At 48.9% G+C, this 26,782-nt stretch overlaps 10 protein-coding genes across 10 annotated transcripts; 3 read left to right on the plus strand and 7 right to left on the minus strand.

The window, feature by feature from the left end:
- Nucleotides 1-1,350: 1,350 nt before the first annotated feature.
- Nucleotides 1,351-3,706, minus strand: N7466_005278 (uncharacterized protein; the record flags this gene model as incomplete). Its single annotated transcript, XM_057164675.1, has 6 exons — nt 1,351-1,499; nt 1,551-2,078; nt 2,134-2,380; nt 2,432-2,562; nt 2,616-2,842; nt 2,919-3,706. The coding sequence occupies 6 exons, from the start codon at nt 3,704-3,706 to the stop codon at nt 1,351-1,353; spliced, it is 2,070 nt and encodes a 689-aa protein (XP_057023356.1).
- Nucleotides 3,707-4,942: 1,236 nt separating this feature from the next.
- Nucleotides 4,943-5,824, minus strand: N7466_005279 (uncharacterized protein; the record flags this gene model as incomplete). Its single annotated transcript, XM_057164676.1, has 2 exons — nt 4,943-5,357; nt 5,421-5,824. 2 exons carry the CDS (start codon nt 5,822-5,824, stop codon nt 4,943-4,945), a joined length of 819 nt encoding a protein of 272 aa, XP_057023357.1.
- Nucleotides 5,825-7,190: 1,366 nt separating this feature from the next.
- N7466_005280 (putative CTP synthase) lies at nt 7,191-9,097 on the plus strand (the record flags this gene model as incomplete). Its single annotated transcript, XM_057164677.1, is given in 4 exon segments — nt 7,191-7,215; nt 7,316-7,451; nt 7,514-8,144; nt 8,159-9,097. 4 exon segments carry the CDS (start codon nt 7,191-7,193, stop codon nt 9,095-9,097), a joined length of 1,731 nt encoding a protein of 576 aa, XP_057023358.1.
- Nucleotides 9,098-9,541: 444 nt separating this feature from the next.
- N7466_005281 (J domain-containing protein) lies at nt 9,542-10,755 on the minus strand (the record flags this gene model as incomplete). Its single annotated transcript, XM_057164678.1, has 3 exons — nt 9,542-10,033; nt 10,105-10,629; nt 10,711-10,755. 3 exons carry the CDS (start codon nt 10,753-10,755, stop codon nt 9,542-9,544), a joined length of 1,062 nt encoding a protein of 353 aa, XP_057023359.1.
- Nucleotides 10,756-11,038: 283 nt separating this feature from the next.
- Nucleotides 11,039-12,250, plus strand: N7466_005282 (DNA-directed RNA polymerase I subunit RPA43; the record flags this gene model as incomplete). Its single annotated transcript, XM_057164679.1, has 1 exon — nt 11,039-12,250. The coding sequence occupies one exon, from the start codon at nt 11,039-11,041 to the stop codon at nt 12,248-12,250; it is 1,212 nt and encodes a 403-aa protein (XP_057023360.1).
- Nucleotides 12,251-12,600: 350 nt separating this feature from the next.
- Nucleotides 12,601-14,427, minus strand: nfr1 (putative AIF-like mitochondrial oxidoreductase (Nfrl); the record flags this gene model as incomplete). The annotated part of the gene is made up of 3 exons (XM_057164680.1): nt 12,601-13,840; nt 13,925-14,117; nt 14,202-14,427. 3 exons carry the CDS (start codon nt 14,425-14,427, stop codon nt 12,601-12,603), a joined length of 1,659 nt encoding a protein of 552 aa, XP_057023361.1.
- An 837-nt stretch (nt 14,428-15,264) lies between these two features.
- Nucleotides 15,265-19,272, minus strand: N7466_005284 (uncharacterized protein; the record flags this gene model as incomplete). Its single annotated transcript, XM_057164681.1, has 4 exons — nt 15,265-16,324; nt 16,376-17,949; nt 18,283-18,853; nt 18,923-19,272. 4 exons carry the CDS (start codon nt 19,270-19,272, stop codon nt 15,265-15,267), a joined length of 3,555 nt encoding a protein of 1,184 aa, XP_057023362.1.
- Nucleotides 19,273-20,492: 1,220 nt separating this feature from the next.
- N7466_005285 (Arrestin-like N-terminal) lies at nt 20,493-24,789 on the minus strand (the record flags this gene model as incomplete). The annotated part of the gene is made up of 13 exons (XM_057164682.1): nt 20,493-21,227; nt 21,300-21,863; nt 21,920-22,132; nt 22,191-22,304; nt 22,361-22,635; nt 23,308-23,687; nt 23,757-23,886; nt 23,968-24,006; nt 24,074-24,162; nt 24,215-24,216; nt 24,267-24,276; nt 24,343-24,583; nt 24,636-24,789. 13 exons carry the CDS (start codon nt 24,787-24,789, stop codon nt 20,493-20,495), a joined length of 2,946 nt encoding a protein of 981 aa, XP_057023363.1.
- A 606-nt stretch (nt 24,790-25,395) lies between these two features.
- Nucleotides 25,396-26,068, minus strand: N7466_005286 (uncharacterized protein; the record flags this gene model as incomplete). Its single annotated transcript, XM_057164683.1, has 6 exons — nt 25,396-25,566; nt 25,639-25,739; nt 25,800-25,808; nt 25,873-25,906; nt 25,963-26,001; nt 26,066-26,068. 6 exons carry the CDS (start codon nt 26,066-26,068, stop codon nt 25,396-25,398), a joined length of 357 nt encoding a protein of 118 aa, XP_057023364.1.
- Nucleotides 26,069-26,310: 242 nt separating this feature from the next.
- On the plus strand, nt 26,311-26,641 carry N7466_005287 (protein PET117; the record flags this gene model as incomplete). The annotated part of the gene is made up of 2 exons (XM_057164684.1): nt 26,311-26,406; nt 26,468-26,641. The coding sequence occupies 2 exons, from the start codon at nt 26,311-26,313 to the stop codon at nt 26,639-26,641; spliced, it is 270 nt and encodes an 89-aa protein (XP_057023365.1).
- Nucleotides 26,642-26,782: the final 141 nt, after the last annotated feature.

Below are 26,782 nucleotides of genomic sequence, written 5' to 3' on the forward strand. Positions count from 1 at the left end.
GCGCAGTGGTGCAAGGACCAGGGTACAGATATCACAGTTGCTGGCGCAAGAAAGCGGAGAAATCAGCTGAATCGCTGATGTAATGTGATTATGTAATGGCTATTAAAGCCACGTACGGAAACCACGACCACTTAGAAGCAAGCATCATATACTCGAGGGTCTGTTTATAGTTATATATCTGAAGAAGGGATACTCAGGGGCTTTTCTGACTGTACGGAGGAATTGTGTTGGGAGGCGCTCATTTTTCTACGTGTGCACCTGCATTCTCCTTGAAAGTGCCTTGACACATCTAACGTTGGAACCCTTGCAGTGTTAAGCAACACAAACCCTCTAGGGCTAACCTATGACGTGCTAGTAGATTATTCACTTCCAAGTTGTAGTAATGAATTAAAGGCGATAATTGAAGTTCCCAAAGGCGAGGTACTTAACATTGAATAAGGCAATATTGCCATATAATTCTTTTTTCCAAGGTTCAAGGGAAGCGATCCATTCTAGTAGGTATTCAAGACTGGACCTCGGGAGCATCCACTACTATGAAAAGGTGCAGTGTAGATCCATAGATGTCAACCGGTGTTTGCTTTAGATGCTTCAATCTCAAATCCAGCTTGAGGGTATCGTTGAATTCATTTTGGAGGCACAAAGATTAGTTGGAAGAAGCAAAACCTTGGAAGTCTAGAATCTAGATACATACTAGGCTACATAGGCAGCATCCATTGAATAGGTGTATACATGTATTTGGTTCATGTGAATCGAAGACACTACTCAAGCACTTGAGTGCTACATATCTATTATCTAGCATGAACTCCTGACTGCTTATACAAAACCACCAGCACCCGTCTGGCTCCAAGGTTGCTAGTGCATATGTAGAATCCGTGACTACTAGTAGAATTAGATGAGCACATCATGCCGTCCATTTCAATGTTCATTCAAACATTATGTTTCACATCAAACCCAACCCGAGGACTAGTACCCGTCCCCAAATTCAGCAGCAGCCAACGCTGCAGAAAAATCAATATGACCAGGAACATTCAAGTGCTTCAAGGGGAAACATGAGGCACAAATCGCAAGAAAAATTTGAAAAGAAAACCTTAGAAGAGAAAAGAAACGTTGAATAAGGAAAAGCAAACCCTCGAGTAAGTGATCAATAAAACATTCTGGCTAATGATTGACGAGAAGAGAGAAAAACCTTAGAAGAATAACATGAATAATGTCAAGACCAATTCAACCCCGCTCAGAGTAGAGAAACTAAGACAGACCCGAAGACATGATGATCTTGAACGTGGTCTAGAGGGATGTGAAATGGAAGGAGAAACCAAAAAAAAAATAAACCGAAGGACCCCCAGCGCCGATTTAAAGTAAACCGTCATTGCGATCGTTGATGTAATTCCGAACATTGATGAACGCCCCAGCGCCGCCGTCTTCACTGATCTCGTTAACCAGAGCCTCTGTTTGCTGATACAACCGTTCTAAAGCAGCGGAAGACGATTTCCCAAGGGAGACTAGCCATGTTAGCATAATTCACGATTGCGATGTTGAAAAGAAAAGCTTACCAAGGATTGCCGAATTCAATTCCTCTGCAACAACTGCCCGCCCAGCAGGGTCCAGTAAATGGCCGTGTTGAGAATTGGAGTTTGTATATGCCAACAGTGAAGCGATGTCATTAAGCAATTTCTGGTCCCCGCCACTTTCGTCGGATGGGTAGTCCGTACGTAGTTGCCTACCATACATAAGGGCTTCCGTCGAAAATGTTGATGTAGATGCAGGCTCGGGCTCTGATTCAGGCTCAAGGTCTTCCGTATCCATTCCATCTGCATCCCAGTTTCCGTCGTCTATTTCCATGTCCTGGTCAAAGACAGCGTGCTCGTTGTCATGATTTGGAGATGCAGCGCGGCGGGGTTCTGATTTTTCGGCTTGTGCGGCAGTTATGGCCTCGTTATCTCGGCGAAGCATTTCTAGTAGTTTTTGGCACCGGAGCTTGAAAAGAATATGTGGGTGATCTTCTAGAACAGCGGCATAGTATGCTTTGGTGTGCTTCAGAGCTTTGTCGATATCGCCATCGAGAATAGCAGCGCGAATCCCTATTGTTATAGGTCAATTGTCTGAACATCCGGTGATTAGTCAATATCAACTTACTGTTCCGATTAATGGCCTCGTGATCTTCTTCGACTTCATATTTCTTCAAGGGCGCATCGTGCCCATTCTGTAGGGCGGCTGTTTCAGTAGCAACCTCTTCGGCAAATGCCCGTGCAGTCTCTACGTAGCCATCGTGAGCCAAAAATTGAGCCACCAATTCCTGAAGCAATGATGATTCGTCTAATGGCGGTTGTAAGCTGTCCGTGCTCGTCGCGTTAATCAGGGATTCTATGGCGACTTTCTCATGCTGCAAGAATTTAGTCTGTGTAATTTTCAAGGGTCCATGGGGCTTACATACCCGAACCATGCCATCGATATCGAATACGAATGGCTCCTGGCCAAAATTCGCCTTTAAATGCACCGGAGGTTGTTTCTTCATCCCAACAGATGGATAAAGCTTGACGTCGCGCAATTCTCGAAACGCATATCCTGGAGCTTGCCGTTAGTTCGACCCTTCCAAAAATCTTCAAAATGTCACATACCTAGAAAAACACCGTTCCTGGTGAAGAAGGCCTGGCCGGTGGAGAAGTTGACCCCACACCCGACGATGTCTCCAACGCCAAAGGTTGGTCCATATGGCTTGCCCTGTCCTTGAGTTTCACCATAGAACGATTTTCCATCATCACCGTGGTATGCCCAGGATTCCTGCTCCCATCCTGGGAGTCTTTCAACTGAAGCCTTCGTACTGGAGAAACCTATACCAATCATGCTGTGAAAAATGATAGCCATTAGCATCGATACCAGTATGCCCGGTGGAAACATTTCAATCATTCAAGAGTACATACCCTTCTTTCGGCTTCGATTCGATCTTTATCTCAAAATAGTAAATCCCGCACTGGGGTGGCATTGGGTTGTCGGCCCGCAACGCGGCAGCCTCGTGGTCATGTTTGTGGACAGGACCAGCGTACCGCACATCATAGCCATCAGGTGACAATTCCAGACCGTTGTATTTGTCCGAGGAGCTCCACTGCGTGGGGAGTGGGCTGATGTTGTTTTCGGTAATCGTCGGGGGTTCTTTCTCGATGAGATCATACGTCATACCGCGGTGGGACGGGGCCATGCGGTGAAGGTTGACATGGCTGGAAGAGGCTGAGAGGGGAGGATTCGAGCTGGGATTCGATGAGGATAGATCTCGCTGCCGGGCGGCCACTTTGGCTCGATGGACAGCGTCAAGGCGGGAGATGTATGTGGAGTCGCGGAGATAGGAAGGAGTCAAGAACGGCGGAGTATCAGTCATGGTGAGGTTGTGTGTAAAGTCTGTCGAGCGCACGATCCCAGCATATTTACGAGAATGAGGAGGGAGGGAGTCCGGGGAGGTAGTGGACCTTGAGGCCGGGTTGAGGTGCATATCTGCGGCATTCAAGCCGGACAAGGCCCGGTGGAGATGGCCTTCGGAGGGGGAAGGTGGCGGGTAGGAGGAGATGGGATTAGAGTTGAGCAGATGAGAGAATGAAGTGGAATTTGGGGGAGAGAATGCGTTGCCTGACACGACGGAGGCGTATGAAGAGCGACGTTGGCCGATACCGTATCCTGGAGCTCGAGGAGCTCCACCGGGGAAAGGAACATCACCCATGGTGGGCGTGCGGGTCACCCCCAATGGATGACGGGGCGGCGCTATGCTTCTCTCTCTCCCACTGGTTTTTCCCTTAACAAACTGCGAATAGTCTCTTTTATTCGTCCGTGCAGCTCCTTTGAATCCTATAGATTCTTATTCTGCCTCCCTCCTCCTCTATTCCTCTCTTTTTTTCTTGTTCCCCGCTTCGCCGACCGTCGCGCTAAAGGATCTCTTGCTGACTGTTGCGTGACCAGCGGGTCATCTGGGTGACCGAAAACAGCGAAGAGGCCGCAACACAGCAATGTGGAATCAAACCAGTCCAAGAGAAGCAAAACAAAACAAAAATCCCTAGTCTGAAATCACAAATGTAAGTATTCTGGTCGAACACAAGACAACAATCAACTTATCGGGATTTGCGGGGAAGATTCCGGGATGTCTTGAAACAGGAAAAAGAGGGGAGGGAAGAGGTGATTGGAAAGAAACTGTCACGAGGCCTTTTTCTTAGGCGCATACAACACTTAAAAACAGTTATTATTTTGATCTAGTGAAATGATACCTGTTATCTTAGCCCAGGTTCGACCTAGAATGGTTTTCTGTGTACGACCTTGGTTACCTATTCAGCGCAGAGTCTTAGAATCGTGGACGGAACTATAACTATAAATCACACAACTGCTACCCGGAGAAGCCCGTGAACTTAGCAAGCGAATTCACTAGTATGTATCTTAGATAAGGAGCACTTGAGATTTCCAGATCCAACACCACTTGTTTTTAGATATAGGATACAAGCTGTAAATAAATAGCCTTGAATCAAATTTGGACTTTTATTGGGAAGAGAAGGCGGCGCTATGGTCAACTGGTCCTATCCGAAGGTCAACAGCCAAAACTAGCACTGATTCTAACCCAGTCGAGAAGCACAAGGTACATGTAAAACAACATAAAAAAAGACAAGGAAAGAAAGAAGGGAAGAAGAAAAGAAGAAAAGAAGAAAATGCAAATATTGTATAATACAAGAAAGAAGCCAGATGAAGCCAGATGAAGCCCGATAAACCTAGAGATGACCCAACCCTATCAGTTCCTAGGGTGACGCGATATACGACCCTAACCCATACAGAAAATAAAAGCAAACACCATGAAATCACTCAAGACGCCAAGCCTAGAAACCCAACCCAGAGACATGATCGTAAAGGAAACAAAGGGGAAACAAAAACAAGGTAAAAGAAAACAAGGCAGAAGTTAATGTACAATCCAGGGCTTTTATGCCGCCATGGCAATCGCTGGAGATGAGGGTGCTACCATGGTGGACGGGGCAGGGGTGACATCACCGTCGCCGTCACCGGTGCTCTTCTCACTTGGAACAGCACTGCTGCCATTGAGGGTGTCGGGGCCTGGGACCGCCAGAGTGGGTTTGCTGTCACTGTCGCCGCTTTCAAGAATGCCATCTTTGTTCAACTCGGAATCCAAGTGCGCAGTTTTGAAGGAGTGCCAAGCAGGCAGTTCCCAGGCAACTCCGGTGAAACTGCGCAGTTTCAGAGGCTGTCGGTCCCACTTGCGACATGGAGCGCCGGTACGGTCAAGGGCACGCAAACCAGCATTTATAGCACCTGTATTGGCCTTGGGGCCAATGCGGTGGTTAGCTGCTGGCTTACCAGCGTCGCCGCCACCTTCATCACTATATAAAAGCATTGTATTAGCATTCCGATCATTCCAAATCCCTCGTGGGTTCCAAACATACAGTCGGGGTTTCTTCTTGGGCCCAGGTCTTCCCCTTGAACGCGACGCGGCATCGCTTTGTCCGTTTGATCGTTTGTTGCCCGGCTTAGGACCCGGGACTCCCTTCCGCTGCGGGGTGTCTCCTGGAGTTGCGCCAGCAGCAGGTGTTGAGGCGGCATCCACATCAGATCCATTGTCGGCAGAGGAAGGACGGACGGCAGGGACTTCGGCAGAGGAGGCCGGCGAGGCGCGATCTGCGGACTTGTCGAGGTTGACATCAGGGGAGTTTCCGTCGAGGGGTTCGCCTAGAAGTTGGCGTAAGGCCTTTGGAGATAGTTTTAAAGTCACCACCAAGGAGCTAGGGGTGACTTTAGAGGTACTGGCGCGATTGGAGCGACCGTTTGTAGTAGAGCCGGCGGGAGGCATGATGAAGAGCGATGGTGGTTGAAAGTTGGGAAGTTTGACCGCGTCCTCGTGGTGGTGAACAGATTGGGGAGGATCAGGAGGTTGTTAGGGGCGGTGATTGTGACGTGGGTGTTTCCACCGCCCGGAAGATGGAGGGTTTTTGGGGGAAAACGAATTAATGCTTCAAAGTGAGGCAAAAGTGTCGATTGTGAATGCGGACGAGACCATAAGTAGGGAGGAGGGGAAGGTAATGGGGGGATAGGATGAGAGTGGCGGGGAGGGAAAAGAAGGGATGTTGAGGCGAGTGGATTTCATCTCGTTTAATTTCTCTGAATAAGACCCAAATCAGAAAAAAAAAAAGGTTCGCAGCCGTAGAAGAGACACAGGGGGGGAAAAGAGGTGAGGGCCTCGCGTCCAGAATTGGTACACCGTGTGACCGGATTACACCAGAATCAGTAGGAGCGGAAGGGGTAGATTTGGCTGGGTTTGGCTGGATTTGCCGCCATTTGGTGCAATCTCTCGCACCTGGTGACAATACATGACCAATATTACCACTTTTGGACCCGATCTGCATCAAAGAATCTGTACAGACGTACAACTCCCAAAACTGGTATATATTCAAAGAGTTGATTCCCTTCATTTATATGCATATGGAAATACAAAAGAAAAAGTTCCAACAAGATCATCAACTCTCAATCCTTCTATTCACAATGCTTCAAGTTCTTTTTTCGGGGTGTACAATCTATCTTCCCCGGCCCAGAGCATTCCGAATCCAGTTTGCCAACCCTAACTCGGTCGATGGATCTCATTCCAGTCTAAAAAGTCGACGGTACCCGCTGCGTCCCGAAAAAAATAGCACACGGGGATCAAAACTTGGTGGTCAGATTCATTTATTCAATCCGTACTTTTGTCCTTGTCTAGGTAGCTTCTCGAATCCACAATCCCCGTGAGACATTAACTAGTGTCTTTTTTTTTTCTCCCACGGGTTTTGTCCATATCTACTAGTATACATAGAAGGCTACAGATGCAGATTAACTACGGCTCTCTGTCCTAGTATGTACTAACTTCTATCTACGGCACTATACGTCTTTTCTTCAACAAGGTATAAATGCAACTATTTCCTCATCCATCTCACAATGAAAATAAAAACAGAAAAAAAAAAATCTTGGTATACTAGTAACTATCCCATCATGGATCTAATCTATACTGGCGTTGATCACATGTTTTATACTTCTCGAGATTCAATGGAACACACGTGACCGCCGAACTAGGCTTAGCGCGTCGATTTTCACCGCGGCGCAAATCTCCATTTTCTTTCTGCTTTTCTGCCGTGTCGCTCATTTCTTCGCGCACTGGTCTAGTCTGCTGAACTCTGCTTGCCGGCAAGATGAAGTACGTTTTGGTTTCTGGAGGTAAGTTTGTTTTGTCCCAATCATCCGTTGCAAAAGCAAAAGACCCAAAATCAAACATTATTGGGAGGAAACAGCAAGCTAATTTACCCCTCGTGTGCAGGTGTCATCTCCGGCGTGGGCAAAGGTATTATTGCCTCCAGCACTGGCCTGCTGCTCAAGACCACTGGTTTGGCGGTCACCAGTATCAAGATCGACCCCTACATCAACATCGATGCGGGTACTATGGCCCCCACCGAGTCAGTATCTACGATTCCACGTCTCGATTGAAACCCGTTGACTCACCGGTGTAATTTTATAGACACGGTGAGGTCTATGTCACAGATGACGGCGGCGAAATGGACCTCGACCTCGGCAACTACGAACGTTACCTCCTCACCACCTTGACCCGCGACCACAACATCACCACCGGTAAAGTTTACCAACACGTTATCAACCGGGAACGAATTGGCCACTACCTGGGTAAGACCGTGCAGGTTGTGCCCCACGTTACCGATGCCATTCAGGACTGGATTGAGCGTGTGGCTCGCATTCCCGTTGACGAGTCCGGGGTTGAGCCGGATGTCTGCATCATTGAGCTCGGTGGTACCGTCGGAGATATCGAGAGTGCTCCCTTCATCCATGCCCTGAGTCAGCTCCAGCGTCGTGCGGGCAAGGGCAACTTTGTTCAGATCCACGTCTCCTATGTCCCCGTCATTCCTCCGGGACCTGGTGGTGAGCAGAAGACCAAGCCCACCCAGCGTGCTATGAGCGATGTGCGCAGTGCCGGCTTGAACCCCGACCTGATCGCCTGCCGTTGTGAACTGCCACTGGAGGCTTCCACCATCCAGAAGATTGCCAACATGTGTTCCATGGAGCCTCACCAGGTTTTGGGTGTGCACAACGTCACAACCACATACCACGTGCCCATGCTTCTGGAGAAGCAGAACCTCGTTGGCACCATCAGCAACCTCCTCAGCCTCAAGACCTCTCTTCCCGCGCCCCCGCCGACCGCATTGAGTCTGGCAAGCGCATGTGGGATGATTGGTGTGAGCTGGCCCGTGGTCAGGAGTTCGTCCACGACACCGTCTCCATTGCCCTGGTCGGCAAGTACATTGCCCTCCACGACGCCTACATCAGTGTTTCCAAGGCACTCGAGCACGCTGCTATGTACTGCCACAAGAAGGTTCAGATCGTCTGGGTCGACGCCTCGCACCTTGAGGAGGAGACCAACTCGCCGGCCGAGTACCACAAGGCGTGGCACGCCGTCTGCACTGCTGACGGTGTCCTCGTGACAGGCGGATTCGGCAACCGAGCCACTGAGGGTAAGATCAAGGCGATCACCTGGGCTCGTACCCAGAAGAAGCCTTTCCTCGGTGTTTGTCTCGGTATGCAGCTGGCTGTTCTCGAGTACTGCCGCAACGTCGCGGGCATTGAGGATGTTGGCAGTGAGGAGCTGCACCCCAACGCCAAGAATCACGCCATCGTCTACATGCCCGAGGTTGACAAGGACAAGCTTGGTGGCACCATGCGTTTGGGCAAGCACCCCTGTATCTTCCAGGAGGGAACCGAGTGGTCCCGCCTGCGTGCCATGTATGGCCCCACCACCTCTCAAGTGGAGGAGCGCCACCGTCACCGCTACGAAGTGAACCCGGCTATGATCGACCAGATCGAGAAGGCCGGTCTAACCTTTATCGGAAAGGACATCAAGGGTGAGCGTATGGAGATCGTTGAGATCAAAGACCACCCTTGGTTCGTCGGTGTGCAGTTCCACCCTGAGTATCTCAGCCGTGTGTTGAGCCCCAGCAAGGCTTTCCTTGGTTTCTTCGCCGCCGCCGCTGGATGTTTGGAGGAGGTCACTGTCGCTGTTAATGCCGGTCAACGAAGCATTGGAAGACGCCAATAGAGGGGATTGATTACTGATTAAGTTGGAGTTTAACGGAAAAAAATAAGGTCATAGAAGTGCAAATAAGTCCAATCAATTTTTATAATTTAACCTTGTATTCTTCAAGTGTTCAAATACTGCACCACGAGTATGCAAACTTACATGTACCCTCTTGTCCACAACATTTGAACTAGCTAGTAGGTACTACCCAGGTGCCTCAAGCTAGTCAACTGGTAGGTATAACTAGGCTAAATCTATCCCGGATGTCAATTGCCTGCACATGTGGAGACTTTGAACTGCTGCCAGCACTCATGAGGCCCGGGTGTTTCAAGGGTTGACATTCAATGTTCAACCTTGGAAACATACATCCATATAGTACACATTATACAATGCACTGTATTGACAATCGCAAATATACAACATTGAATTCTAAAGTATGCTTTAACAACCAAATTTACAAATTCTTCACTCGATTTTCCCTTCTGCATTCCGCCGTTCTACGACCTGCGCGACAGCCCGCTGGACCTCGGGACTAGATCTGACGCCCCCAAGAATCAGCCCCTCCTTCATACCCCTCCTCAGCGCAGAAACGCTCTCCCGATCTCCACGATACGGTGCTAGTCCAAGTTGCAGTAAACGCGTGGCTTCGGAATCTGCAACCCGAGACGCTGTTACCAGCTGACCCATTCGCTGCATAGTTTGTGGAGAAATCTTGTCTCCATTGCTTTCGGCATTCTTACTTCCCGGTGGAGCGGCTTGGGAGATAAAGATGTGAAGGGTGATGGACGCACGCCGAGCAAGCGTGAGGACCTGGAATGGCAGGAGGTAGAAAGAATCGCCGGGGAGAAGGGATTGAATTGAATCGGGGAGGTAAGATGTTGGCATGAAGATAGCTTGGGGTTGGGTGATCATGGTAAGTTCGAGAGTGAGCAGTGCGGCAAAGGTATAGAAACGCCACTGGAAACACGATTAGTAAATAACACAACCTAGTATATACAGTACAGGTTGCTTGCTATGGATCTGCTTACATATCGACCCCAGTTCGGCCACCATAGCCAATTCAATACTATCATCGTCACAAATCCGCCCACATATTGGGGCGCCACGGACTTGAGCAAGGAGTGCATCACAAAATCACGCATCGTCTTCTGTTCACCCCAGTTATGCATATCAGGACCGAAGCGGTCATATGCGAAGCGCTTCATGGGATCCACGAGTGTTTCCTGAGCTCGGCGCAGGAACATGAAGTAGGCGTCAGATCCGCTGTCATTTCCGGATTTATCTGGATGGTGCTGAGCTGCGAGCCGACGAAACCGGGACTTGATAATGCGCTCATCGGAAAATGGAGATACACCGAGGACCTGGTAATAGTCACCAGCTAATTGCACTTGGTGGAAGGTTTCGTAAAGTGTGTAGAGGAGGTAGGTGACAATCACGAAGATGAAAATCCGACGGCGATGACGCTCATATCGTGGAGTTTGAGGCATGGGCCGAGGTTCACCTGCTCGTATGGTGATTCCATAGTAAACAGTTTGCAGGATATTTGTTGCGTACTAGATTGGTTGTCATCGTTAGAGGGGCTTTATCAGACAGTGTATTCTCCGCATCTATGCATTTTGAAAGTATCCACATACATTTGGGAGAATAGCCCACCCGATGAAAGGGAGCAATGATGCCATGATGGACCTATTGAGCCACAAGTTGTGATCCCAAGTCCAGCACCTTTTTCTAGGTAAATTAACCCTCTTAAGGCCAAAGTCGACTGCGGAGGTGAAGCTCCACTTTGCTGTCCTCCCAGCGCGTAACTTGTCTACTTCTCCGTCACCGCCCAATTCCACCGCCTTCCTATCCTGGTAGGGAAATGCAAGATGAAAAAAAGTTTTTTATATCAAGAAAAAAGATAAAAAAGACCGACTCCGATCATTCTCCACAGCTCGCTGGAGCAGCTCAATTGCGCTCATAATGGCCACCGACGCAATGGATATCGACAGCTCCCCAGCCACTTCCCCAGACGTGGAGCGCAAGCGCAAACACAAGAAGCAGGACGCTTCGTCTCCAACGAAAAAGCGCAAGCAAGCCGACTCCAAATCCAAAAGCAAGAAGCCCGCCAAAGAAAACTCCAACCCTAACCCCGAGTCACCCTTCTCGCTCACCAAAGCTACTCTCTACCTGCCTCTGGCGCCCATCTCCATCTCGCCCACCCATGCATTGGCCTCGCTGCAGGCGGAGCACCTCGCCCCGCTGCTCTTGACCTATTACCCACCACTTAAAGGTGTGGTGATGGCCTACTCGAACGTTTCGATCTCCAGCTTGCCACCTGCCCCTACACCGAAGCAGTCCTCCGATCAAAACCCTGCGCCATTGACGCTCGCTAAGACAGCCGATGAGTACGGTGTTCTCTACGTCTACCTGACTGCCACTTTTCTCGTCTTCCGGCCCAAGCGCGGCCAAATCCTGGACGGCTGGGTGAATGTGCAATCAGAGGGATTCCTTGGTGCCGTCGTTCTCAACCTCTTCTCCGTCGGAATCGAGCGCAAGCGACTTCCCCAAAATTGGACATGGGTGCCACCGGGAGAGGAGGCCCAAAGCACCGAGGACAGCACCAGTGGAACAGCCGTTGATGCGACTACAGATGAGGAATCAGGTGCAAATGAGAAGGCATTCTTCGACGCAGAGAAGGAACACTTCCAGCCCGCCGCGCTGGCTGCGGACGAGCTTGATATCGGTCCCGATGGAGAAGAGGAGGAAGCTTCCTCTGGTCACTTCCACTCTGTCTCTGGGCACCGCGTGCGCGGAAATGTGCGGTTCCGTGTTGTTGATGTCGATGTTATTCCCGGTTCGGAGCGGGATCGTGGGTTCTTGAGCATCGAGGGTACAATGCTAGATCCTACGGATGAAGATAAGCTCATTCAATCGGAGCACCAGGGCCAGTCTGTGCCTTTGGCTTTCTTGGGTTCTTCGAGTAAGAAGTCAAGCCGTGTGATTCCTATTTCAGTATCGCCTCCAGCTGAGGCGGTGGAGGTGGTTGATGTTGAGCTGGAGCCCATCGAGAAGGTCGAAAAGGCCGAGAAGAAGGATAAGAAGGAGAAGAAGGAAAAGAAGGAAAAGAAAGAAAAGAAGGAGAAGACAGAAAAGAAGGAGAAGAAGGAGAAGAAGCCTAAGAAGGAGAAATAGGGTCTGTATACTTGAGCCGGCAGAGTTTCTCTCTGTCGGGTGTTTTTGATATTCTACTACATTTTTGACTTTTACATTCGCGGTGGGCGTTCCGGTCAAAAGAAATTATAGCTATGCAAATGTGTACATGTGAATTGAAAATCAACTTGGATTCAACTTTTTGAATATCTGGAATTAGTAGGAAGTGGTTGTCCGTGCAATGCAACTAGTATCTATAGAACCGGAGGTACAAAGTACTACGTACACGAATCAATAGGTACATAACGGGCAATACATAGTACATATTAAACAGTCTGACTCTGAATCAATTCAAATCAAGTTCCACGACTACATGTAAGGAATAATTCTAATTAATTGACCTGCAGCACATCCAGTCCGCCGGCAATCTGCTTCTTCCCAGGCATCTTGCCTCTCCTCATCAAATCTGCGGACTTGACCATTACAGGATCTACTCCCATAGTCGCGACAGCAACAACAACATCCCCCTTGGTGTAATAGGCAACAAACTTCCCATTCTCAGGTTCGCCCTTCAAAACCACATCATCATATCCATTGACGGTATTGCCACAGTACCGCAGCTGAGCACCAAGCGCGGACCAGAAAATCGGGATAAATGGCTTAGGCGGAAGAGAAGATAAAGGGGAATGTCTCGCATGGACAATGGCGCGCGCGACAGCCCGTCCGGCGTTTTGCGCTACATTCCAATGTTCGATACGGACGGGGCTTCCTTCCCCCCCTGGGCCATGGTACGGGTAAGAGGCGATATCACCAATAGCAAAGACATTGTCATTGGGGCCTGGAACGACAAAGTTGGAGTCTACAGCGATGGATCCATCTTTCTGGAGTGAGATGGCAATGTTGTCTTGGAGGTAGTCCGTTGCAGGACGCACGCCCACGCCTAGAATGACCAGATCGGCCTGGAGGACGGTTCCGTCTTTTAGATGGACTGAACCGACGGCATTGGGCTTTGATTCGGACGCAGTGGCTTTTTCAACGCCGGCCGAGAGCTTGAATGTGATTCCGCTCTTCTCGAGGTTCTGCTGGAATATCTGGCCGACCTTGGCGCCCATCACGCGCTCCATTGGAGCACTCTCCATACCCACAATTGTGACCTTATGTTCTTTGCCGGCGAGTGCATTTCCAACTTCCATGCCAATAAATGAGGAGCCGATTACCACAATCTGTTTCTTTTCGTCGCCCGTCGCTTCGAGAATAGCCTGGACGTCGGCGACGGTACGCAGTGGGAAGATGTTCCGCAGTTCATTGTCTTTAAAACCCGGAAGTGGAAGCGAGCGCGGCGTTCCTCCTGTGGCCAGGACGAGTTTTGTATACGCTATGGTCTTTCCAGAAGCTGTTGAGAGACGCTTCGAGGAAAAGTCTACAGCTTTGACTTCGTCGACAAGAGTCTCGATTCCTGCCTCGGCATACCACTCGGCTGGACGCCAGAGGATCTTGGATGCGTCTGCAATGAGGGCCTTGGAGAGCTTAGTACGATCAATCACATATTCTGGTTCTGTTGAGATGATAGTGATGTGGCCTGGGTATTTGAGCTCGCGCAGCGCTTGGACTACGCCAATTGTTCCGCTTCCACTATGAAAAGACTTAGTACATGTATATATATATTTATGGTAATGCTGGCATGGAGACTGGGCAACATTGAAACAGAAGACTTACCCTCCAATAATAACAACTTTCTCGTCTGATTTGGAGACTCCGCACTGGCCTACTGGATTTCTTTGTCCAGCTTTAATATCGGCTTCTGTAGCACGGATGTAGACTGCGCTTTCTTTTTCAAAAACTTCGAATTTGTGCAAGGCGTTCAAGGCGGGTGCATCCTCGACATCTCCGGTGCCGACATTAAAGCAAGCTATGAACTACCTGTTAGCGGTCATATTTTTGGAAGGCAACAATAACTAGCAGATGATGGCCAATAATTGAGCGGAGATCATACCTCCATGCCAGGGACAAGTAATCCGCCCATCAGGTGACACGACCCCGTTCTTTAAAGGAGCCCCATAATGGGTACAGCGCGGACTCAGGCCATGGATCTTGCCATCCAAATTCACAAGTAGTACTTTTCCATCAGGAATGCCTTCCACTTCGGCTTCGAGTTTATCAGTGGTATGTTTCAGGTCTCCGAAGGAGGTTATGCCCTTGAGCTTATATTCTTGGGCCATTTTGGCTTTGGATGTTGAGAGAGAGCGAATGTGGATTTGGTGGGAATTATGCGGGGTTAGAATGGATGCTCGAAATTGAGATGTGAAATGATTAAATCGAGCTTGATATCGATTGGAATGTTTATTTGGAGGGAAAGTTCTCTTTGGTGATATTCGTGGTGATATGTAGGAAGTAAAAGAGAAAGAAGTATGGTAGGATCGGGGGACATGAGGGATTGCTCCAGTGCTGACTATTAAATTCACACGACTGGCACGACAAGTTCCGCGTAGTCCCTGGCTTAAGGACGTAGAGCTGATTGGTGAAGGACGGAGGTGCAGGGAGCGGGGGAGGGGAAGAGGGGAAGGCATGGTAAGGGACAATTGAACCAAGAGTAAAAAGATTGCGAATAAATACCTCTCAGTTGTGGTACAGGCATATACTCAGCCAAGGATTATCTACCCTTTGGACTAGTTCTATGTAGTCAGTGCATGATGCAGTAGACGTGGAGTGACATCACGCTGAGCCAATCATCAAGTGCGGTTGGTCAACATTCCCTGTATTGTGCTTGGTCGCGTATACGCTTATAAATCTTCAGGTTACAAAGGTGATCAAATCAGAGGGAATATTCTATTAATAAATAATGAAATCATTCCGGACCTACTAATATACGTCGAGGTATCTACCGCAAGTTAGGTATGCATGCCAGAGGGCGTTAAAAAGCAATGGATTTGTTCGTGGCTTAAATAGCACCACCCTAATAGATAAGATACAATGAATGGATATCTAGTCGCACATAAACATGGGGGGGGGGATAAAAGATGGACAAGGAAAGGAAAGGGTAGAAGGTAAAACAACATTCAAAACTTGCGCGACAGCCGCTTCTTGCTCTTTTTACGGCCGCTGTTTGAGGAAAGAACGGTTGGAAGTTCCCTGGGAAGTTGGCTTTCGGGAATTGGGCTCGACGTGAGATCTATTAACTCGGACATCTGCGATGCGTTCATTTGAGAGGCAGAAGGGCGATCAGCACGGCTCTTGAAGCGAGCAGGCGAGGTGGGAGGTTCGATCTTCAGCTTGGTGGTCGTCTTTGGTTTTTTTGATTTCTGAGAGAGAACCTCGGGCTGAGCGCTGGGAGGTGGAATGTGCGCAGAACGTGAGCTGGAGGAAGGCGAGCAAGGCGGGGATGGGCGGGGGGTCAGAGCAGGACTTTGATTGCTGTGAAGAAGACTGTCTTCGTCTTCATGGTCTGCTTCTTTTTCCTCATCAGTGTTTTCCTGAGAACTCGTGCGTAGGATATCTTCCCAAGACCCAGAAGGCTCTTCTCGGTTCTCGGGAGTTTCTTCAACAATACTCCGTGCCGGGGCAGGCGGGGACTTGGACTGGTCCGAGTTGGAGCCGTTTGTGTTATGAACCTGAGTCAATAAGGAGTCAGGTCCCGATCCACTAGCCCCAAGAGCATGCTGTGGCTCGTCAACGACCTGGCGATCATGCTGCCCCTGGATTTGAGATCCATTGTGGGAGATGGATTCATTGGCGGATAAGAATGAAAGGGCCGAAATATCCTGGTTGGAGGCGTCGAGAACGGACTGAGCCTCACCAACAAGAGTGAGACCGTCAAGATTGCTGTCCTCAACCTGGGCGTTGAAGCGTAATCTCATTCCAGGAGAAGACCGCGCAGAATGGAACCCAGAGAATGATGGCGAGGGTACGGCAGGGCTGTCACTGTGCTCATCGTCGGCATCCTGGCGAATCGCAGTGATCGTCGTGCCACCGGGGGTTCGAATAGATGGAACGTCCGAGAGCCTTTGCGGAGATTCGTGAGCGGTGACCAGAGTGACAAATGTCGTTTCATCAAGGTCCATGTCGTCCAGTGGAGGAGCCAGCTGAGCATTTGGCATCGAATCCGCAATTACGGAGACACTTGAAACGATTTAGCATTGGAAACCCCAAAACCGAGATCAATTCACTGACATGCTATCTTCTTGAGCAACGCCTTTGTCCACCCCCAAGTCATTGTCCACGCCCCATGGCCCCGGTTTCAGAAGCTTTGGGTCGCTGAGTTCCGTATAAACCAGTTCGCGATGGCCGTCGTCCTCTCCTTCTTCGTCATCGAATCCGGGCATCTCAAAGCCACTGTAAAGTCGGCGCCCATCGTCTTCCGATTCCACAGGTTCTTCCTTGTGGATCCAATCACGTATCGCTAGTCGAACATGGATGATGTTATTTTCAACCTTTTGGACTTCGGCTACTCTGTAGTCTGACATGCGAGGTTGCCAATTTGTTGCCTTGGACATATCTAGTTGCCGAAAAGCAATAATGGCTCCCGGCTTCACTTCACATTCAAGCAAGTCCGTCACACAATCCGAGTCATCGGGAAAAACAGGAAGGTCATCGACGGTAGCCATGTGAGCTTGTTCATGAAAGCTAGTCTCCGGTTCCTGTTCTTCCTCGTCGTAGTTAAGCGTGATCTCGTGATTGTCGGCACCTTCATATCCTTGCTCGGTGTTGTAGGCATGATCTTCATATCCTTGCTCGGTATTGTAGGCGTGATCTTCATATTCTTGCTCGGCGTTGTAGGCATCATCCTCATACTGGCCCTCATAATATTCTTCGGCCCCATCGTAGACCTGGACTCTGTGCTTCCGCTTGCGCTTCTTGTTCCAACCTAGGCGCCCTCGAATGATGGCATCCGCTTCCGAGTCCCAGCGATTTTGAAAGGGAAACGGCGGGGCCGTCAGCGTGATATCGTCGAACACGCATTCTGTGGCCTTGATGTTGAGCTTATCTTCCCAGTTGACAATGCCATCATCACTCTCTTCTTCCATGGGCAACTCCTCTTCGACAGGCGGCTTTTCAGCTCGCTTTTTTTGAACCCTGCTGGCCTGGGCTGCTAGCTTGCTCATAATAGCCTCTTCATCTTCTTTGGTTTTGGGTGCGCGTACCCCAAGAGACCCGAAAAGAAGTCGTTGCGAACTCGCAATATCCAAAGTACGTCGGTTTGCGCGTTCTGTTTCAGGGGTCTCAGATTTAGTCTCCTCGAGGACAACTGAATCAGGGACCGCAGGTGCAGAGACAGTGGAGGTGCGTGGAGGGACATTTTCCTTTCCAGACGTATCCTCTACATCATGGCCGCAAGCTGCGAGGTCACGTAGAAGTTGCTGCCGTTTAGCTTCAAACTCCCGCTGGGCTTGCTCCTTTTTCTCCTCTTTGCTTACTGTAACAGACATAATGCTTGGCTCTTCAGGGAAATGCCAGCCTCCGTTTTCTTCTTCCCAGGTTCGCAGCGCAGCAAAATCTGCATTGCTGGGGAGTTGGCCAATCTCCTTGAGCTTGGATAGACGGCGACGAAGCTTATATCGGGTATTGCTTTTCTTGGTTCGTATGGTACCCTGGCCAGGAGGAGCCATGAGGGAGCGCCGTGCTTTATTTGGAGTGAGCATTTCTTCCTCGGATGAAGAATCATCGGAACTAGAATCAGATGAAGATGAGTCGGATGCATCTGAATTTTCATCATCTAATTCCTCTTTAGGAGCGGAGGCCACTTTCTGAGACTCGTTAGAAGAATCATCCGAGCTATCAGATCTGGCGTCGGAGCCTGATACTGAGTCTGAATCAGAACTGGGAGCGGAGACTACATCAGCGTCAGAGCCATTTTCGGAGCCAGACTCAGAGTCAGCATCGAAATCAGCATCGGCATCAGAGTCAGAATCGGAGTCAGACGATTCCGGCGAACTGGCTTTAACTTCAACTTTGACGGATTGGATAGGCTGTGGTTTTTCTGTAACGTTTTCTCCTCGATTGAACCTCACAGCCTTGGAGACTCTGGGCGAAGAATCCTCACCACGCGAACGTTTGCTGGACAAGGATGAAACGCCTACTAACGATCCTCCAGGGAGTGTACTGGCAGAGCCAGGTCTATTGCCCGCAGAGTTGGGACGTCCCACCAAGAGCTCGCCAGCTTGTTGGGTTTGGTTCCGGATGTCATCAAAATTTTGAACAGGCTCTTCAAAATCCTCCTTCAAGGCCTTGAGCTCACTTTCGAGCTCGTCCTCTTCAGGTTCATACCCATCGTCGCTATCCTCATCCGCAGAATAATCAATAGGATGTCTGATAACTGTTCCCATAGACATGTCATGCTCTACAGGCAGCACGGAGAGCTCCTTTCCGAATCCAGTATCAGTCGGTGGCAGCCACTCCCCGTCACCCTCTTCATCAGCAGGGTTTGGGTCTCCATATTCGAATCCAGCATCTTGGTCCCAGCCAGAAGAGAAAACAGTTCGACGTTTTTTCCGCGGGGGGATCGTGATAGCGGGCCGACTAGTGGTAGCACGCTTAAGGAACGGCAATCCAAATGGGACACCATCGATAAGATGTTTGCCATCTGTAGCAATCTGGTGACGACCACACAGCCGCCTCGCACGTAGATCTGCAAGCTGTAAGGCACGAATGCTGTGGAAAAGGCGGGAAACAGTCAGCAAAACTCTCAAACAGATTGAAATAGGATGTAATCCAGCGTACACAACTTCATCGCCATCTCTAAGCAACCCCTCCACTTCCATGAAATGCAGGCATTCCGATCCACCGACCTCCACCACATAATCTTCTAGGCCCCACTGGCCACTGAACTCCGGATCGAAAACACTTGGCTCTGTCTCAAGTGGTACAACTTCATTCACGTCTTCCAGCAGTTGAGCAATTGTGTATCCGCCATTAGAAAACGCGACATTGGGGTTCCGAGAGGAAGCAATCACAGAGGCCGGAGCAGCACCACGGGTACCAAATTCTCCCAGCGAAGCGGCAGCGGTAGTTGTCCACAAAACGCGGGTGGCAGGCAAGCCATGCCGCGAAATAACAAGATGAAGGCGCATTATGCGAATTGGTGAGCTAAATCATCGGGGCATGTGAGAAGGTGAGGGGGGATGGGGTTTGCGCGTGGTCGAGTTTGCGCGTCGATTTTCGTGTCGGTGAAAGCTGAACGCGCACAGATATTGATGTTTTCACGGGGAATTTATTGGACCCCAGTAAACTTGGGATTTTCTGAATTCGATGAGCGAGAGACGGAGATCGATAAAAGCGCGAGAGTAATTTTGGTCAGAGAGAGCTGGTCCAGCAAAAGGGCCTCGTGCAGCTCCAAACCTGGAGACGCGCTAGCCAGTTTAGGTGTAATCGGGGCCTGAGGCGCCACTGATCGACGTGAACTTAATTCGATCTATATCAAGTACTACAGACTAGTACTAGTACCTAATACCTTTTAATCCTTAATTTATTAATTTATTTCAGTCATATATCATTCATAAGGAAATAAATTCTAGGAAGCCTGACTGTTTCGATAATTCAAATGTTTAAATGTTTCATCCACATCTTTCTTTCAATGTTAGCCAATCTCCCCCTTTACTAGAAGTATTAGGTGAGTATTTAGTAGTATTACGTAAACTTCAAGGTTGGATACATCTAGGGCTACTACCTAACGGGGATCTAGAGATACCTTCTTTGCTTGTATACCACAATCTTAGTATACATCAAGTAAAAAGCGTCGAGACCCTTTCAAGCCATGTCAATTGAAAAGCATACACTGCCTGGCAACCAGAGACAAAAGTTAATGAATCAAGCTTGCACATGCTCTGGGCGGATGCCGTGGAACCATCTAAAGTTGGAAGATACTAGTATCGAGATCGAACTACATAAAGAATGGACATCTGGAGATCAAGTACTAGTAGTTGACAATCCAATTGATGTTCTATGTAGTATGTATGTATGCATGTATGTATTGATTGCTGGGTTATGTATCAATGTCCAAGTATATCATCATGAGTAGGTCAAACCTTGGAAGTCTATCAACAGGTCTATTAATAAAATGTTTCTCGGCCAGGGCAGAATTACAATGATATTATGTAGCTGCAAATTAAACGCGGCAATCCAGCTCCGCATCAATGCAAAGAAATGTATGAAGAAAACCTTTCAAACAGCTATAATAGCCTCAAGGATATCATCGGGAAGGGGTATCAAATCTGCAGGTGACAAAGGATGGTTGCAACATAGCGTTACGAATATGTTGCTGCAGGGGCGATTTGAGGCTCAAAGTTAGAGCTTAGGTAGTAGGTCGTCTGTGAGGACCTGGCACTGGCTTCCGGGAGGGCACGCCGAGGTTCATGGGACGTAGACTGCTCTGGGAGGCCCGGTGCTGGATCGAATTACTCGGAGCCTGGAGTTGACCATCCGCTACAGGTTGATACTGGGGCGGGCTTTCGTCGTCCGCGGGGTTCCGACGAACCTTCATCATGCTATGAGAGCGCCTGACCGGCGAACCTGGCGGAGAACCTGAAATGGATTCGGGGGGCGTGGTGGGCAGCATATCGAAGGATTCGGAGGAAGAACGGCCCTGGGGCTCGATTGCCGAAGGTGTGATATTGCCCTCGGGAGAGAAGGCAAGTATTTCACGTGTCCGGCCAGCTTCCACTGGGGATTTGGCATCAGTTCCAGGTTCCACTGAGCTCCGGGAGGAGGAGGCGTCTGGTGGGTGATACTCGCGGCGTGGTCCATCCACAGGGCTAAGATTATCTGCCATTGCATCCTCATAACTTGGGGGCGCTTCATCATAGTTTGCACTTGCATCTGCTGCTACAGGTATTGGTTCGGCCGGCCGGGGTGGCATTCGGGGTGGGTTATTAGAATTGCTAGCCATAGGCCAGGTGGGCCGAGGTGTCAATTTGGAAGGTGTTGATTGGGGAGCTGCTGCGGCCATGGCATCAAGGAGGGCCTGAGGAGGAGCAATGCCTGAAAAGACCTTGACTGGCATCCGCAGCGGAAGAATAATGAGTTGCGGCTATGATAGATGTTAACGACAAGGGGCTGTGGGTAAAACAAAGCGTAGAGGGTATATCCTGGGGGGAATTACCTTCATATTTTCTGGCGTGCCATGAGTCAGTCCGATACGAATCTCCAGCTCGTATCTTCGTTCAATATTACAAGTTTCGAACGAAGGTGCCACTGAGTTGGGTAAAGGCAAAGTATTCCACAAATTCGGATCAATGGCCCAGTCAGTGCCAGCCTTGTCTTCTGGTTTCCCTAACGCAAGACCCATATTGCTGCGACTCATAATCACCCAGGCACCCGTTTCTTGCTGCGTAAGATCATGGGCGATAATCTTGGTATTGGAAATTAGTTCAATCTGTATCATTTGTAGGTAAATCATATCAGGCGAATCAGTCAACTTCCTAGCAATCAAGCGCAGTGGAATGGGCTCGTTGCATGTAAGAATAGAAGGATTTGGCAGTCGAGCATCGAGAGAGACACGCGGGGGCTCAGAACAGGCATCTCGTATCGATGTTCGAGAGAATAGATTTTTCTTCGATTTTCCACCTTGGTGTTTGGAGAATTGGTGCTGTCTCCGGGCAAATGTTTCCTCGTTTGGATTTCCGGTCCTTGGAGGTTCGATAGGGAGAAACATCATAGGCACAATCTGCAAACAATATCAGCCAGTCTGGCTTGAAGTTATAGAGGAGAAATAATGCGCACTGCTCGAATATTTTCTTTGTAAAATTGAGGTCTGATAACGGTCGCTTTGACAAAATAACGAATATCTGCCATGCCTGGGAATCCACTCAAAGATGGTGGGAGGGTCTTTTTGACATGCCGATGGGGATCGCGGGCCATTTCGACTCTCAAACCAGTGAAATTGAGGTTTGTGAGCATGCTATTGTGAATACTGCAAGCATTGTTGAAAGGAAACTAGATAGGTATTAGGGAGCGTCATATCAAAAAGCTATGATTAGGAGATGCATTTCACCTTGAACTGGAAGGGGTACTCATAGGAGCCCGCTGCGAATGTGTAGGATGTTGCCGCAGATCCGGTCTGCACGACAGCTGGTGTGGGGAATACGGTCGCAACCTTGTATAGAATCTGCATTGCTGAGTCATTTGTTTGAGCAGGGGTTCCCCTTAGGAATCATGCCGTACCTTATGAACCTCAAGCTCCGTTCGCTTTTTCTCGGAGTGCACATTTTGCGGGTTGCGAGGTCCCGATAATCTTGTACGGCTTTCTCCTTCCAGTTTGACTTGAATGCCTGCAATAGCTGCTTCGGTCGGTAGCCGAAGCACCACGCGACCGGACAGGGTGTCAAGGTTGGTGAAATGCGTGAGCTGGTTATCCAACAAGACCGTGGCGGAGGCGGACATCGCGGCGAGCGCCCGGGCCGTAGCGGTTCGGCCTCCTTCCTTCGGGTGTGGCTGGTCTGGATTTGCGACTAGTTTGGATTGGCCCCTATGTTTTGTGCGACGGTACTCCGTGGAAGCTCCGCTTTCCCCAGGTGCCGAGGGGGTGAAGAAGGGTGGGGGGGATGGAAAGGAAGTTGATGGGGATATTTCGAGGGGAAGACTGCAGATTGAAATATGGAGTGGAGATGACGTTCCCGTAGATCCGATGAACGGGGCGCTTTTTATTCTGCCCTACAGTCCCACCGTCGTCATGATATGCTGAATTAAGAATAGGAGACAATGTTGGAGCTGCGCCTCACTGAAACTCAGCCACGCAGGTCCACTGGATGAGAAAAGTGTATCCCTTGGCTGCCTGGCAATGAATATCTAGTAGAACATACTATACCCGAAGTGAGCTATAGCTGGGCACCAGGCACCAGAATAAAGGTATTTCCACAGCCACAAAGAAACCGCGTTCTGCTGCAGTAAGATTCAAATTGAAAAATAAGATAAAGAAAAAATAACTGGCTTCGATTATGATTTGTACACGAGATGGATGAGCTACAGACTAATTGATTGGACAATTGAAAAATTGCCAACATTGAAGAGTGCGATCGAAAGAGAAGCTTGGTGGTCTGTGCATCGGGTCGATCTTTTATCCAGAACCCAACATGTGACTGTTGTGACTGTATGTATACGAAGTTACGAACACTTCAAGGAATCAAAGACCTTCTTTTGCCAACATATCTTGGCGACAAATGTCAGCATTGCAAAGCTCACCTCAACCTCAACCTCCAGTGAAAGTGATTTCTTCTTACCTGCAATATCCAAATAAAACGCGATAGCATTAAAACTGCGCCGTTGTCCCATTACCTCCCCAACGAGCCATTTCATTCGATTGCTCCAGTTGATAAGATCCAGATGACTGACTCCCACCAATGTCCCTTTGTATCCATTGTCACCTCCCCAGTGACTGCTTGCCACACTAACCAGACCATCGTTGGGTCCTTCTGCCTCAGTGAGGATCTTGTGGGACAAGCGGAACACAGACCAGATACTCGGCTCAACCGCTGCCCCGTATGAAAAGTACCTTTGGTGAATTGATTAGCGAAATATACACCACAATAGTCAAGCATCAGCTACATATGTATGCACACACCGGACATCTTCTATATCTGGTGTGTTGGGGTTGAAAGTCTCAGACATGTATTTCCTCGTCAGCTGGCCAAAGGCTCCCGTTTCGACCCTTAACCGATTCAATGTGTAATAGATCTGGGGAAGGCGTTCGGCTAACATTAAAAATATCGATTGGGTCAATTCCGGATGAACTTTTTGATAGCATCACTCATTTGAAGATATCTATCACGCACCTCCAATTTGGTCGAAGACATAGTCTGCCACAGCAGAACCTGAAACCCCCATTTAGCATGTTTAGCATACTTAACTGTGAGTATTCAAAATTTCAAGTGTACATACCTCGATGTGGAGTGGCAATTGTCGTAAGTGACAGCACCTTGAATTTCTCAAGTCGAAGTCGACTAATCATATATCGAGAATCGAGGCCGCTTTGAAGGTTAGATTTAGGACAGTCCACTTCCAATGTTTTTGGCAGCTCACCCCTATGTACAAATTAGTGCAAAGCCGACTTGAGAAGCAGGAGGCTCCTTACCATACTATGACTAAATATTTCCATAGCATGTTAGCAAAAATATGTCCAGTCCGTGCTCTGAAAATACTTCACATACGCAATAATATTGACATCTTTCCCTCGCGCCCCGACTTCAATCTCACGGCTCAAGGCCTCGGCCCTCTCCTCAATGGACGCAGACGCAGGAACAGTAGCAGTGATAACTTCAATCCCTTTAGCAGACAATGCCTCCTTTATCCCTCGCCAATACTGGACTCCTGGGAGATAAGGACCGGCGAGGCGTATTTCATCAAAGCCAAGTAGCCCATGGGCTAGAACAACCGGGTGCTTCGGGGCATCTATCAAAAGTCAGAAGACGAAATATCCCGCATGTGGGGGATAAGAAAGCACCGTAGCTATCTCGGATCATAGAGTACTTGTCACGGATAACATGACCATGGTCTTCCAGACGTGGCTCAAGGATGGGTTTAAGTCTGCTTGAGGAGGTGTGAAATGATCGCTTTAATGAACTGCCGGTTTCCCGCAAAAGAAGGTCGCTTATCATTTGTTTGGCAGAGAGGTTTTTACCAACTGCATATCCCATTATTCCCTGTTGCGCGACAAGTTGTATTAGTAGAGACGGAATGACGCAAACCAGCGGAAACATTACCGTTGGTGCCTGAGGCCTCAAAGAGGAATTGATCAACCAGCCAACTTACGACCACGACGCTTGAATGAACCACTTAGATTTGTTCTTTCAATTTATTTTAGAAATGACTCTTCATCTGATTAAGCCAGCCAGAGACCCTCGTGGAATGTCGTGTTTTGATAGACCAGTATAGTCATGTTATAGAAATTACTTCTAAACTGGCTCGAAGTCTAGAACGAGGTATACAACATACAACCAATGATGTCAATCAATCCTACACTGGTTTTTTCTTTGCCAATCCAATATATGCGACTAACATTTGAAAGATTAGTAGGTATTTGGGCGGTCTTTTTCTATTGTTCTAAAAAAAAAGCCAATACAAGGTCACTCAGTGACAGAACCTTACAATGATAAACCCAGTAAATAAACTCATATCTCGAACATTGGATATCGATGAACAGCCGAAATCGCATCATCTAGCGACAACCAAAGAAAAGAAAAAAAGATCAGAAACAAATAAATCTATGCCTTGACAATCTTCTCTGGCACCACGGGCTTGACATAAGTAGTCGCTTTGATCAGGTCCTCTACGACCTTGTCGCCCTGCTTTTTGCCAGCGGCCTGGATCTCCTTGAGCTTCTCCTCGGCCTCCTTGCTGGCATCTTCCTCGGCCTTCTTGTATCCGCTAGAGTGCTAAATAACACCAGGAATGTCAGTAAGAACTACATAAAACAGCAATAGGCTGCGTTCGGGAATTGGTCTCACCTCAGCCTCGAACTTCTTATATTCCTCTTCCTTCTGGCTGCGGTACTCCTCGATCTCCTTCTGAGCCTCGGCCTTGGCCTCTCTTATCCGCTTGGTACGGTCTATAATGAGATAAGTTAGGGGACCAGCGCATGCCGATCGGGGTTATCGGGGCCTCGTACATTCTCGGGCTAAACGAAATCGGATACATTAGCCTCAGAGTCCCACCACGATCTCACGGATCATTTAACATACCTTGCTGCACAATCTTTTGAGCCTCTCTCTCGGCCTGTAGATATCATCAGCATATGGTTGATCTGGTGTTCGAGTCCGGTCGGAACGTACATCGAGGAGGGTCTGAATGCCCGCGGAGTTCTGAGCCGACTAATTCCCCACAACCATTAGCATCTTCACACAATTTAATTGAGACAGAGGTACCAAAGCCTACCATGTTTGCTCCTGGGACCCTCGTTTAAATCTGATGGGAGGCGAGAAAAGAAGCGTTAACTGTTGGAGGGTCGGAGCTTGGTAGCTCGATCAGCCACGCATGACCCCCCAAAGCGGTCTGAACTGGCAATACTTCCCCCACCGCCCCGTCGCGATAAACTGATAATCCAACATTTCTGGCATCTGTCATTACCTCGAATTGACCACGGTAAATCATTCAACGATTTCACTTTGTTGGAACTGGCAATGTCTCGTGCCGCAAAGTTCACCTTAGCAGCTACCGGTCTGGGAACCGTGGGAATTGTCTGGTTTGTGCACTGGGCGCAAGAGGCGGACCGAGCGGTAAGTCCTCATGCTCCTGCATGGGCGAGAAACAAACACTAAATTTTGAATGATACCACAGGCGATGCACAGAGGTGTGGAGCGAGACATGGAGAAGCAGCGAGTCCGACAAGAAAGACAGGCCGAATTCGAGTTGCAGAAGCGATTACAAGAGGAATACTTGAAGCTGCAGACTGTTTCTAGCACAACCGATGACCAAAGTCCAGCAAGTCAACATCCGAACACGGGAACATGAGCCGGGATACCAAAATAGGAGTTTGAATGCCTTTGTCAGTGCAATTGGACCGCGAAATGCATATTTGGTATGTGCCATTCGACATGACGATGCTTATTCCGCGATAAGCTTATTCTAATTTGGACCCAAGGAGTTTTTAAG

This window comes from Penicillium verhagenii (genome assembly GCF_028828195.1).
Source record: "Penicillium verhagenii strain IBT 33310 chromosome Unknown utg000005l_segment0_segment0, whole genome shotgun sequence".
Classification (NCBI taxonomy): Eukaryota; Fungi; Ascomycota; class Eurotiomycetes; order Eurotiales; family Aspergillaceae; genus Penicillium; species Penicillium verhagenii.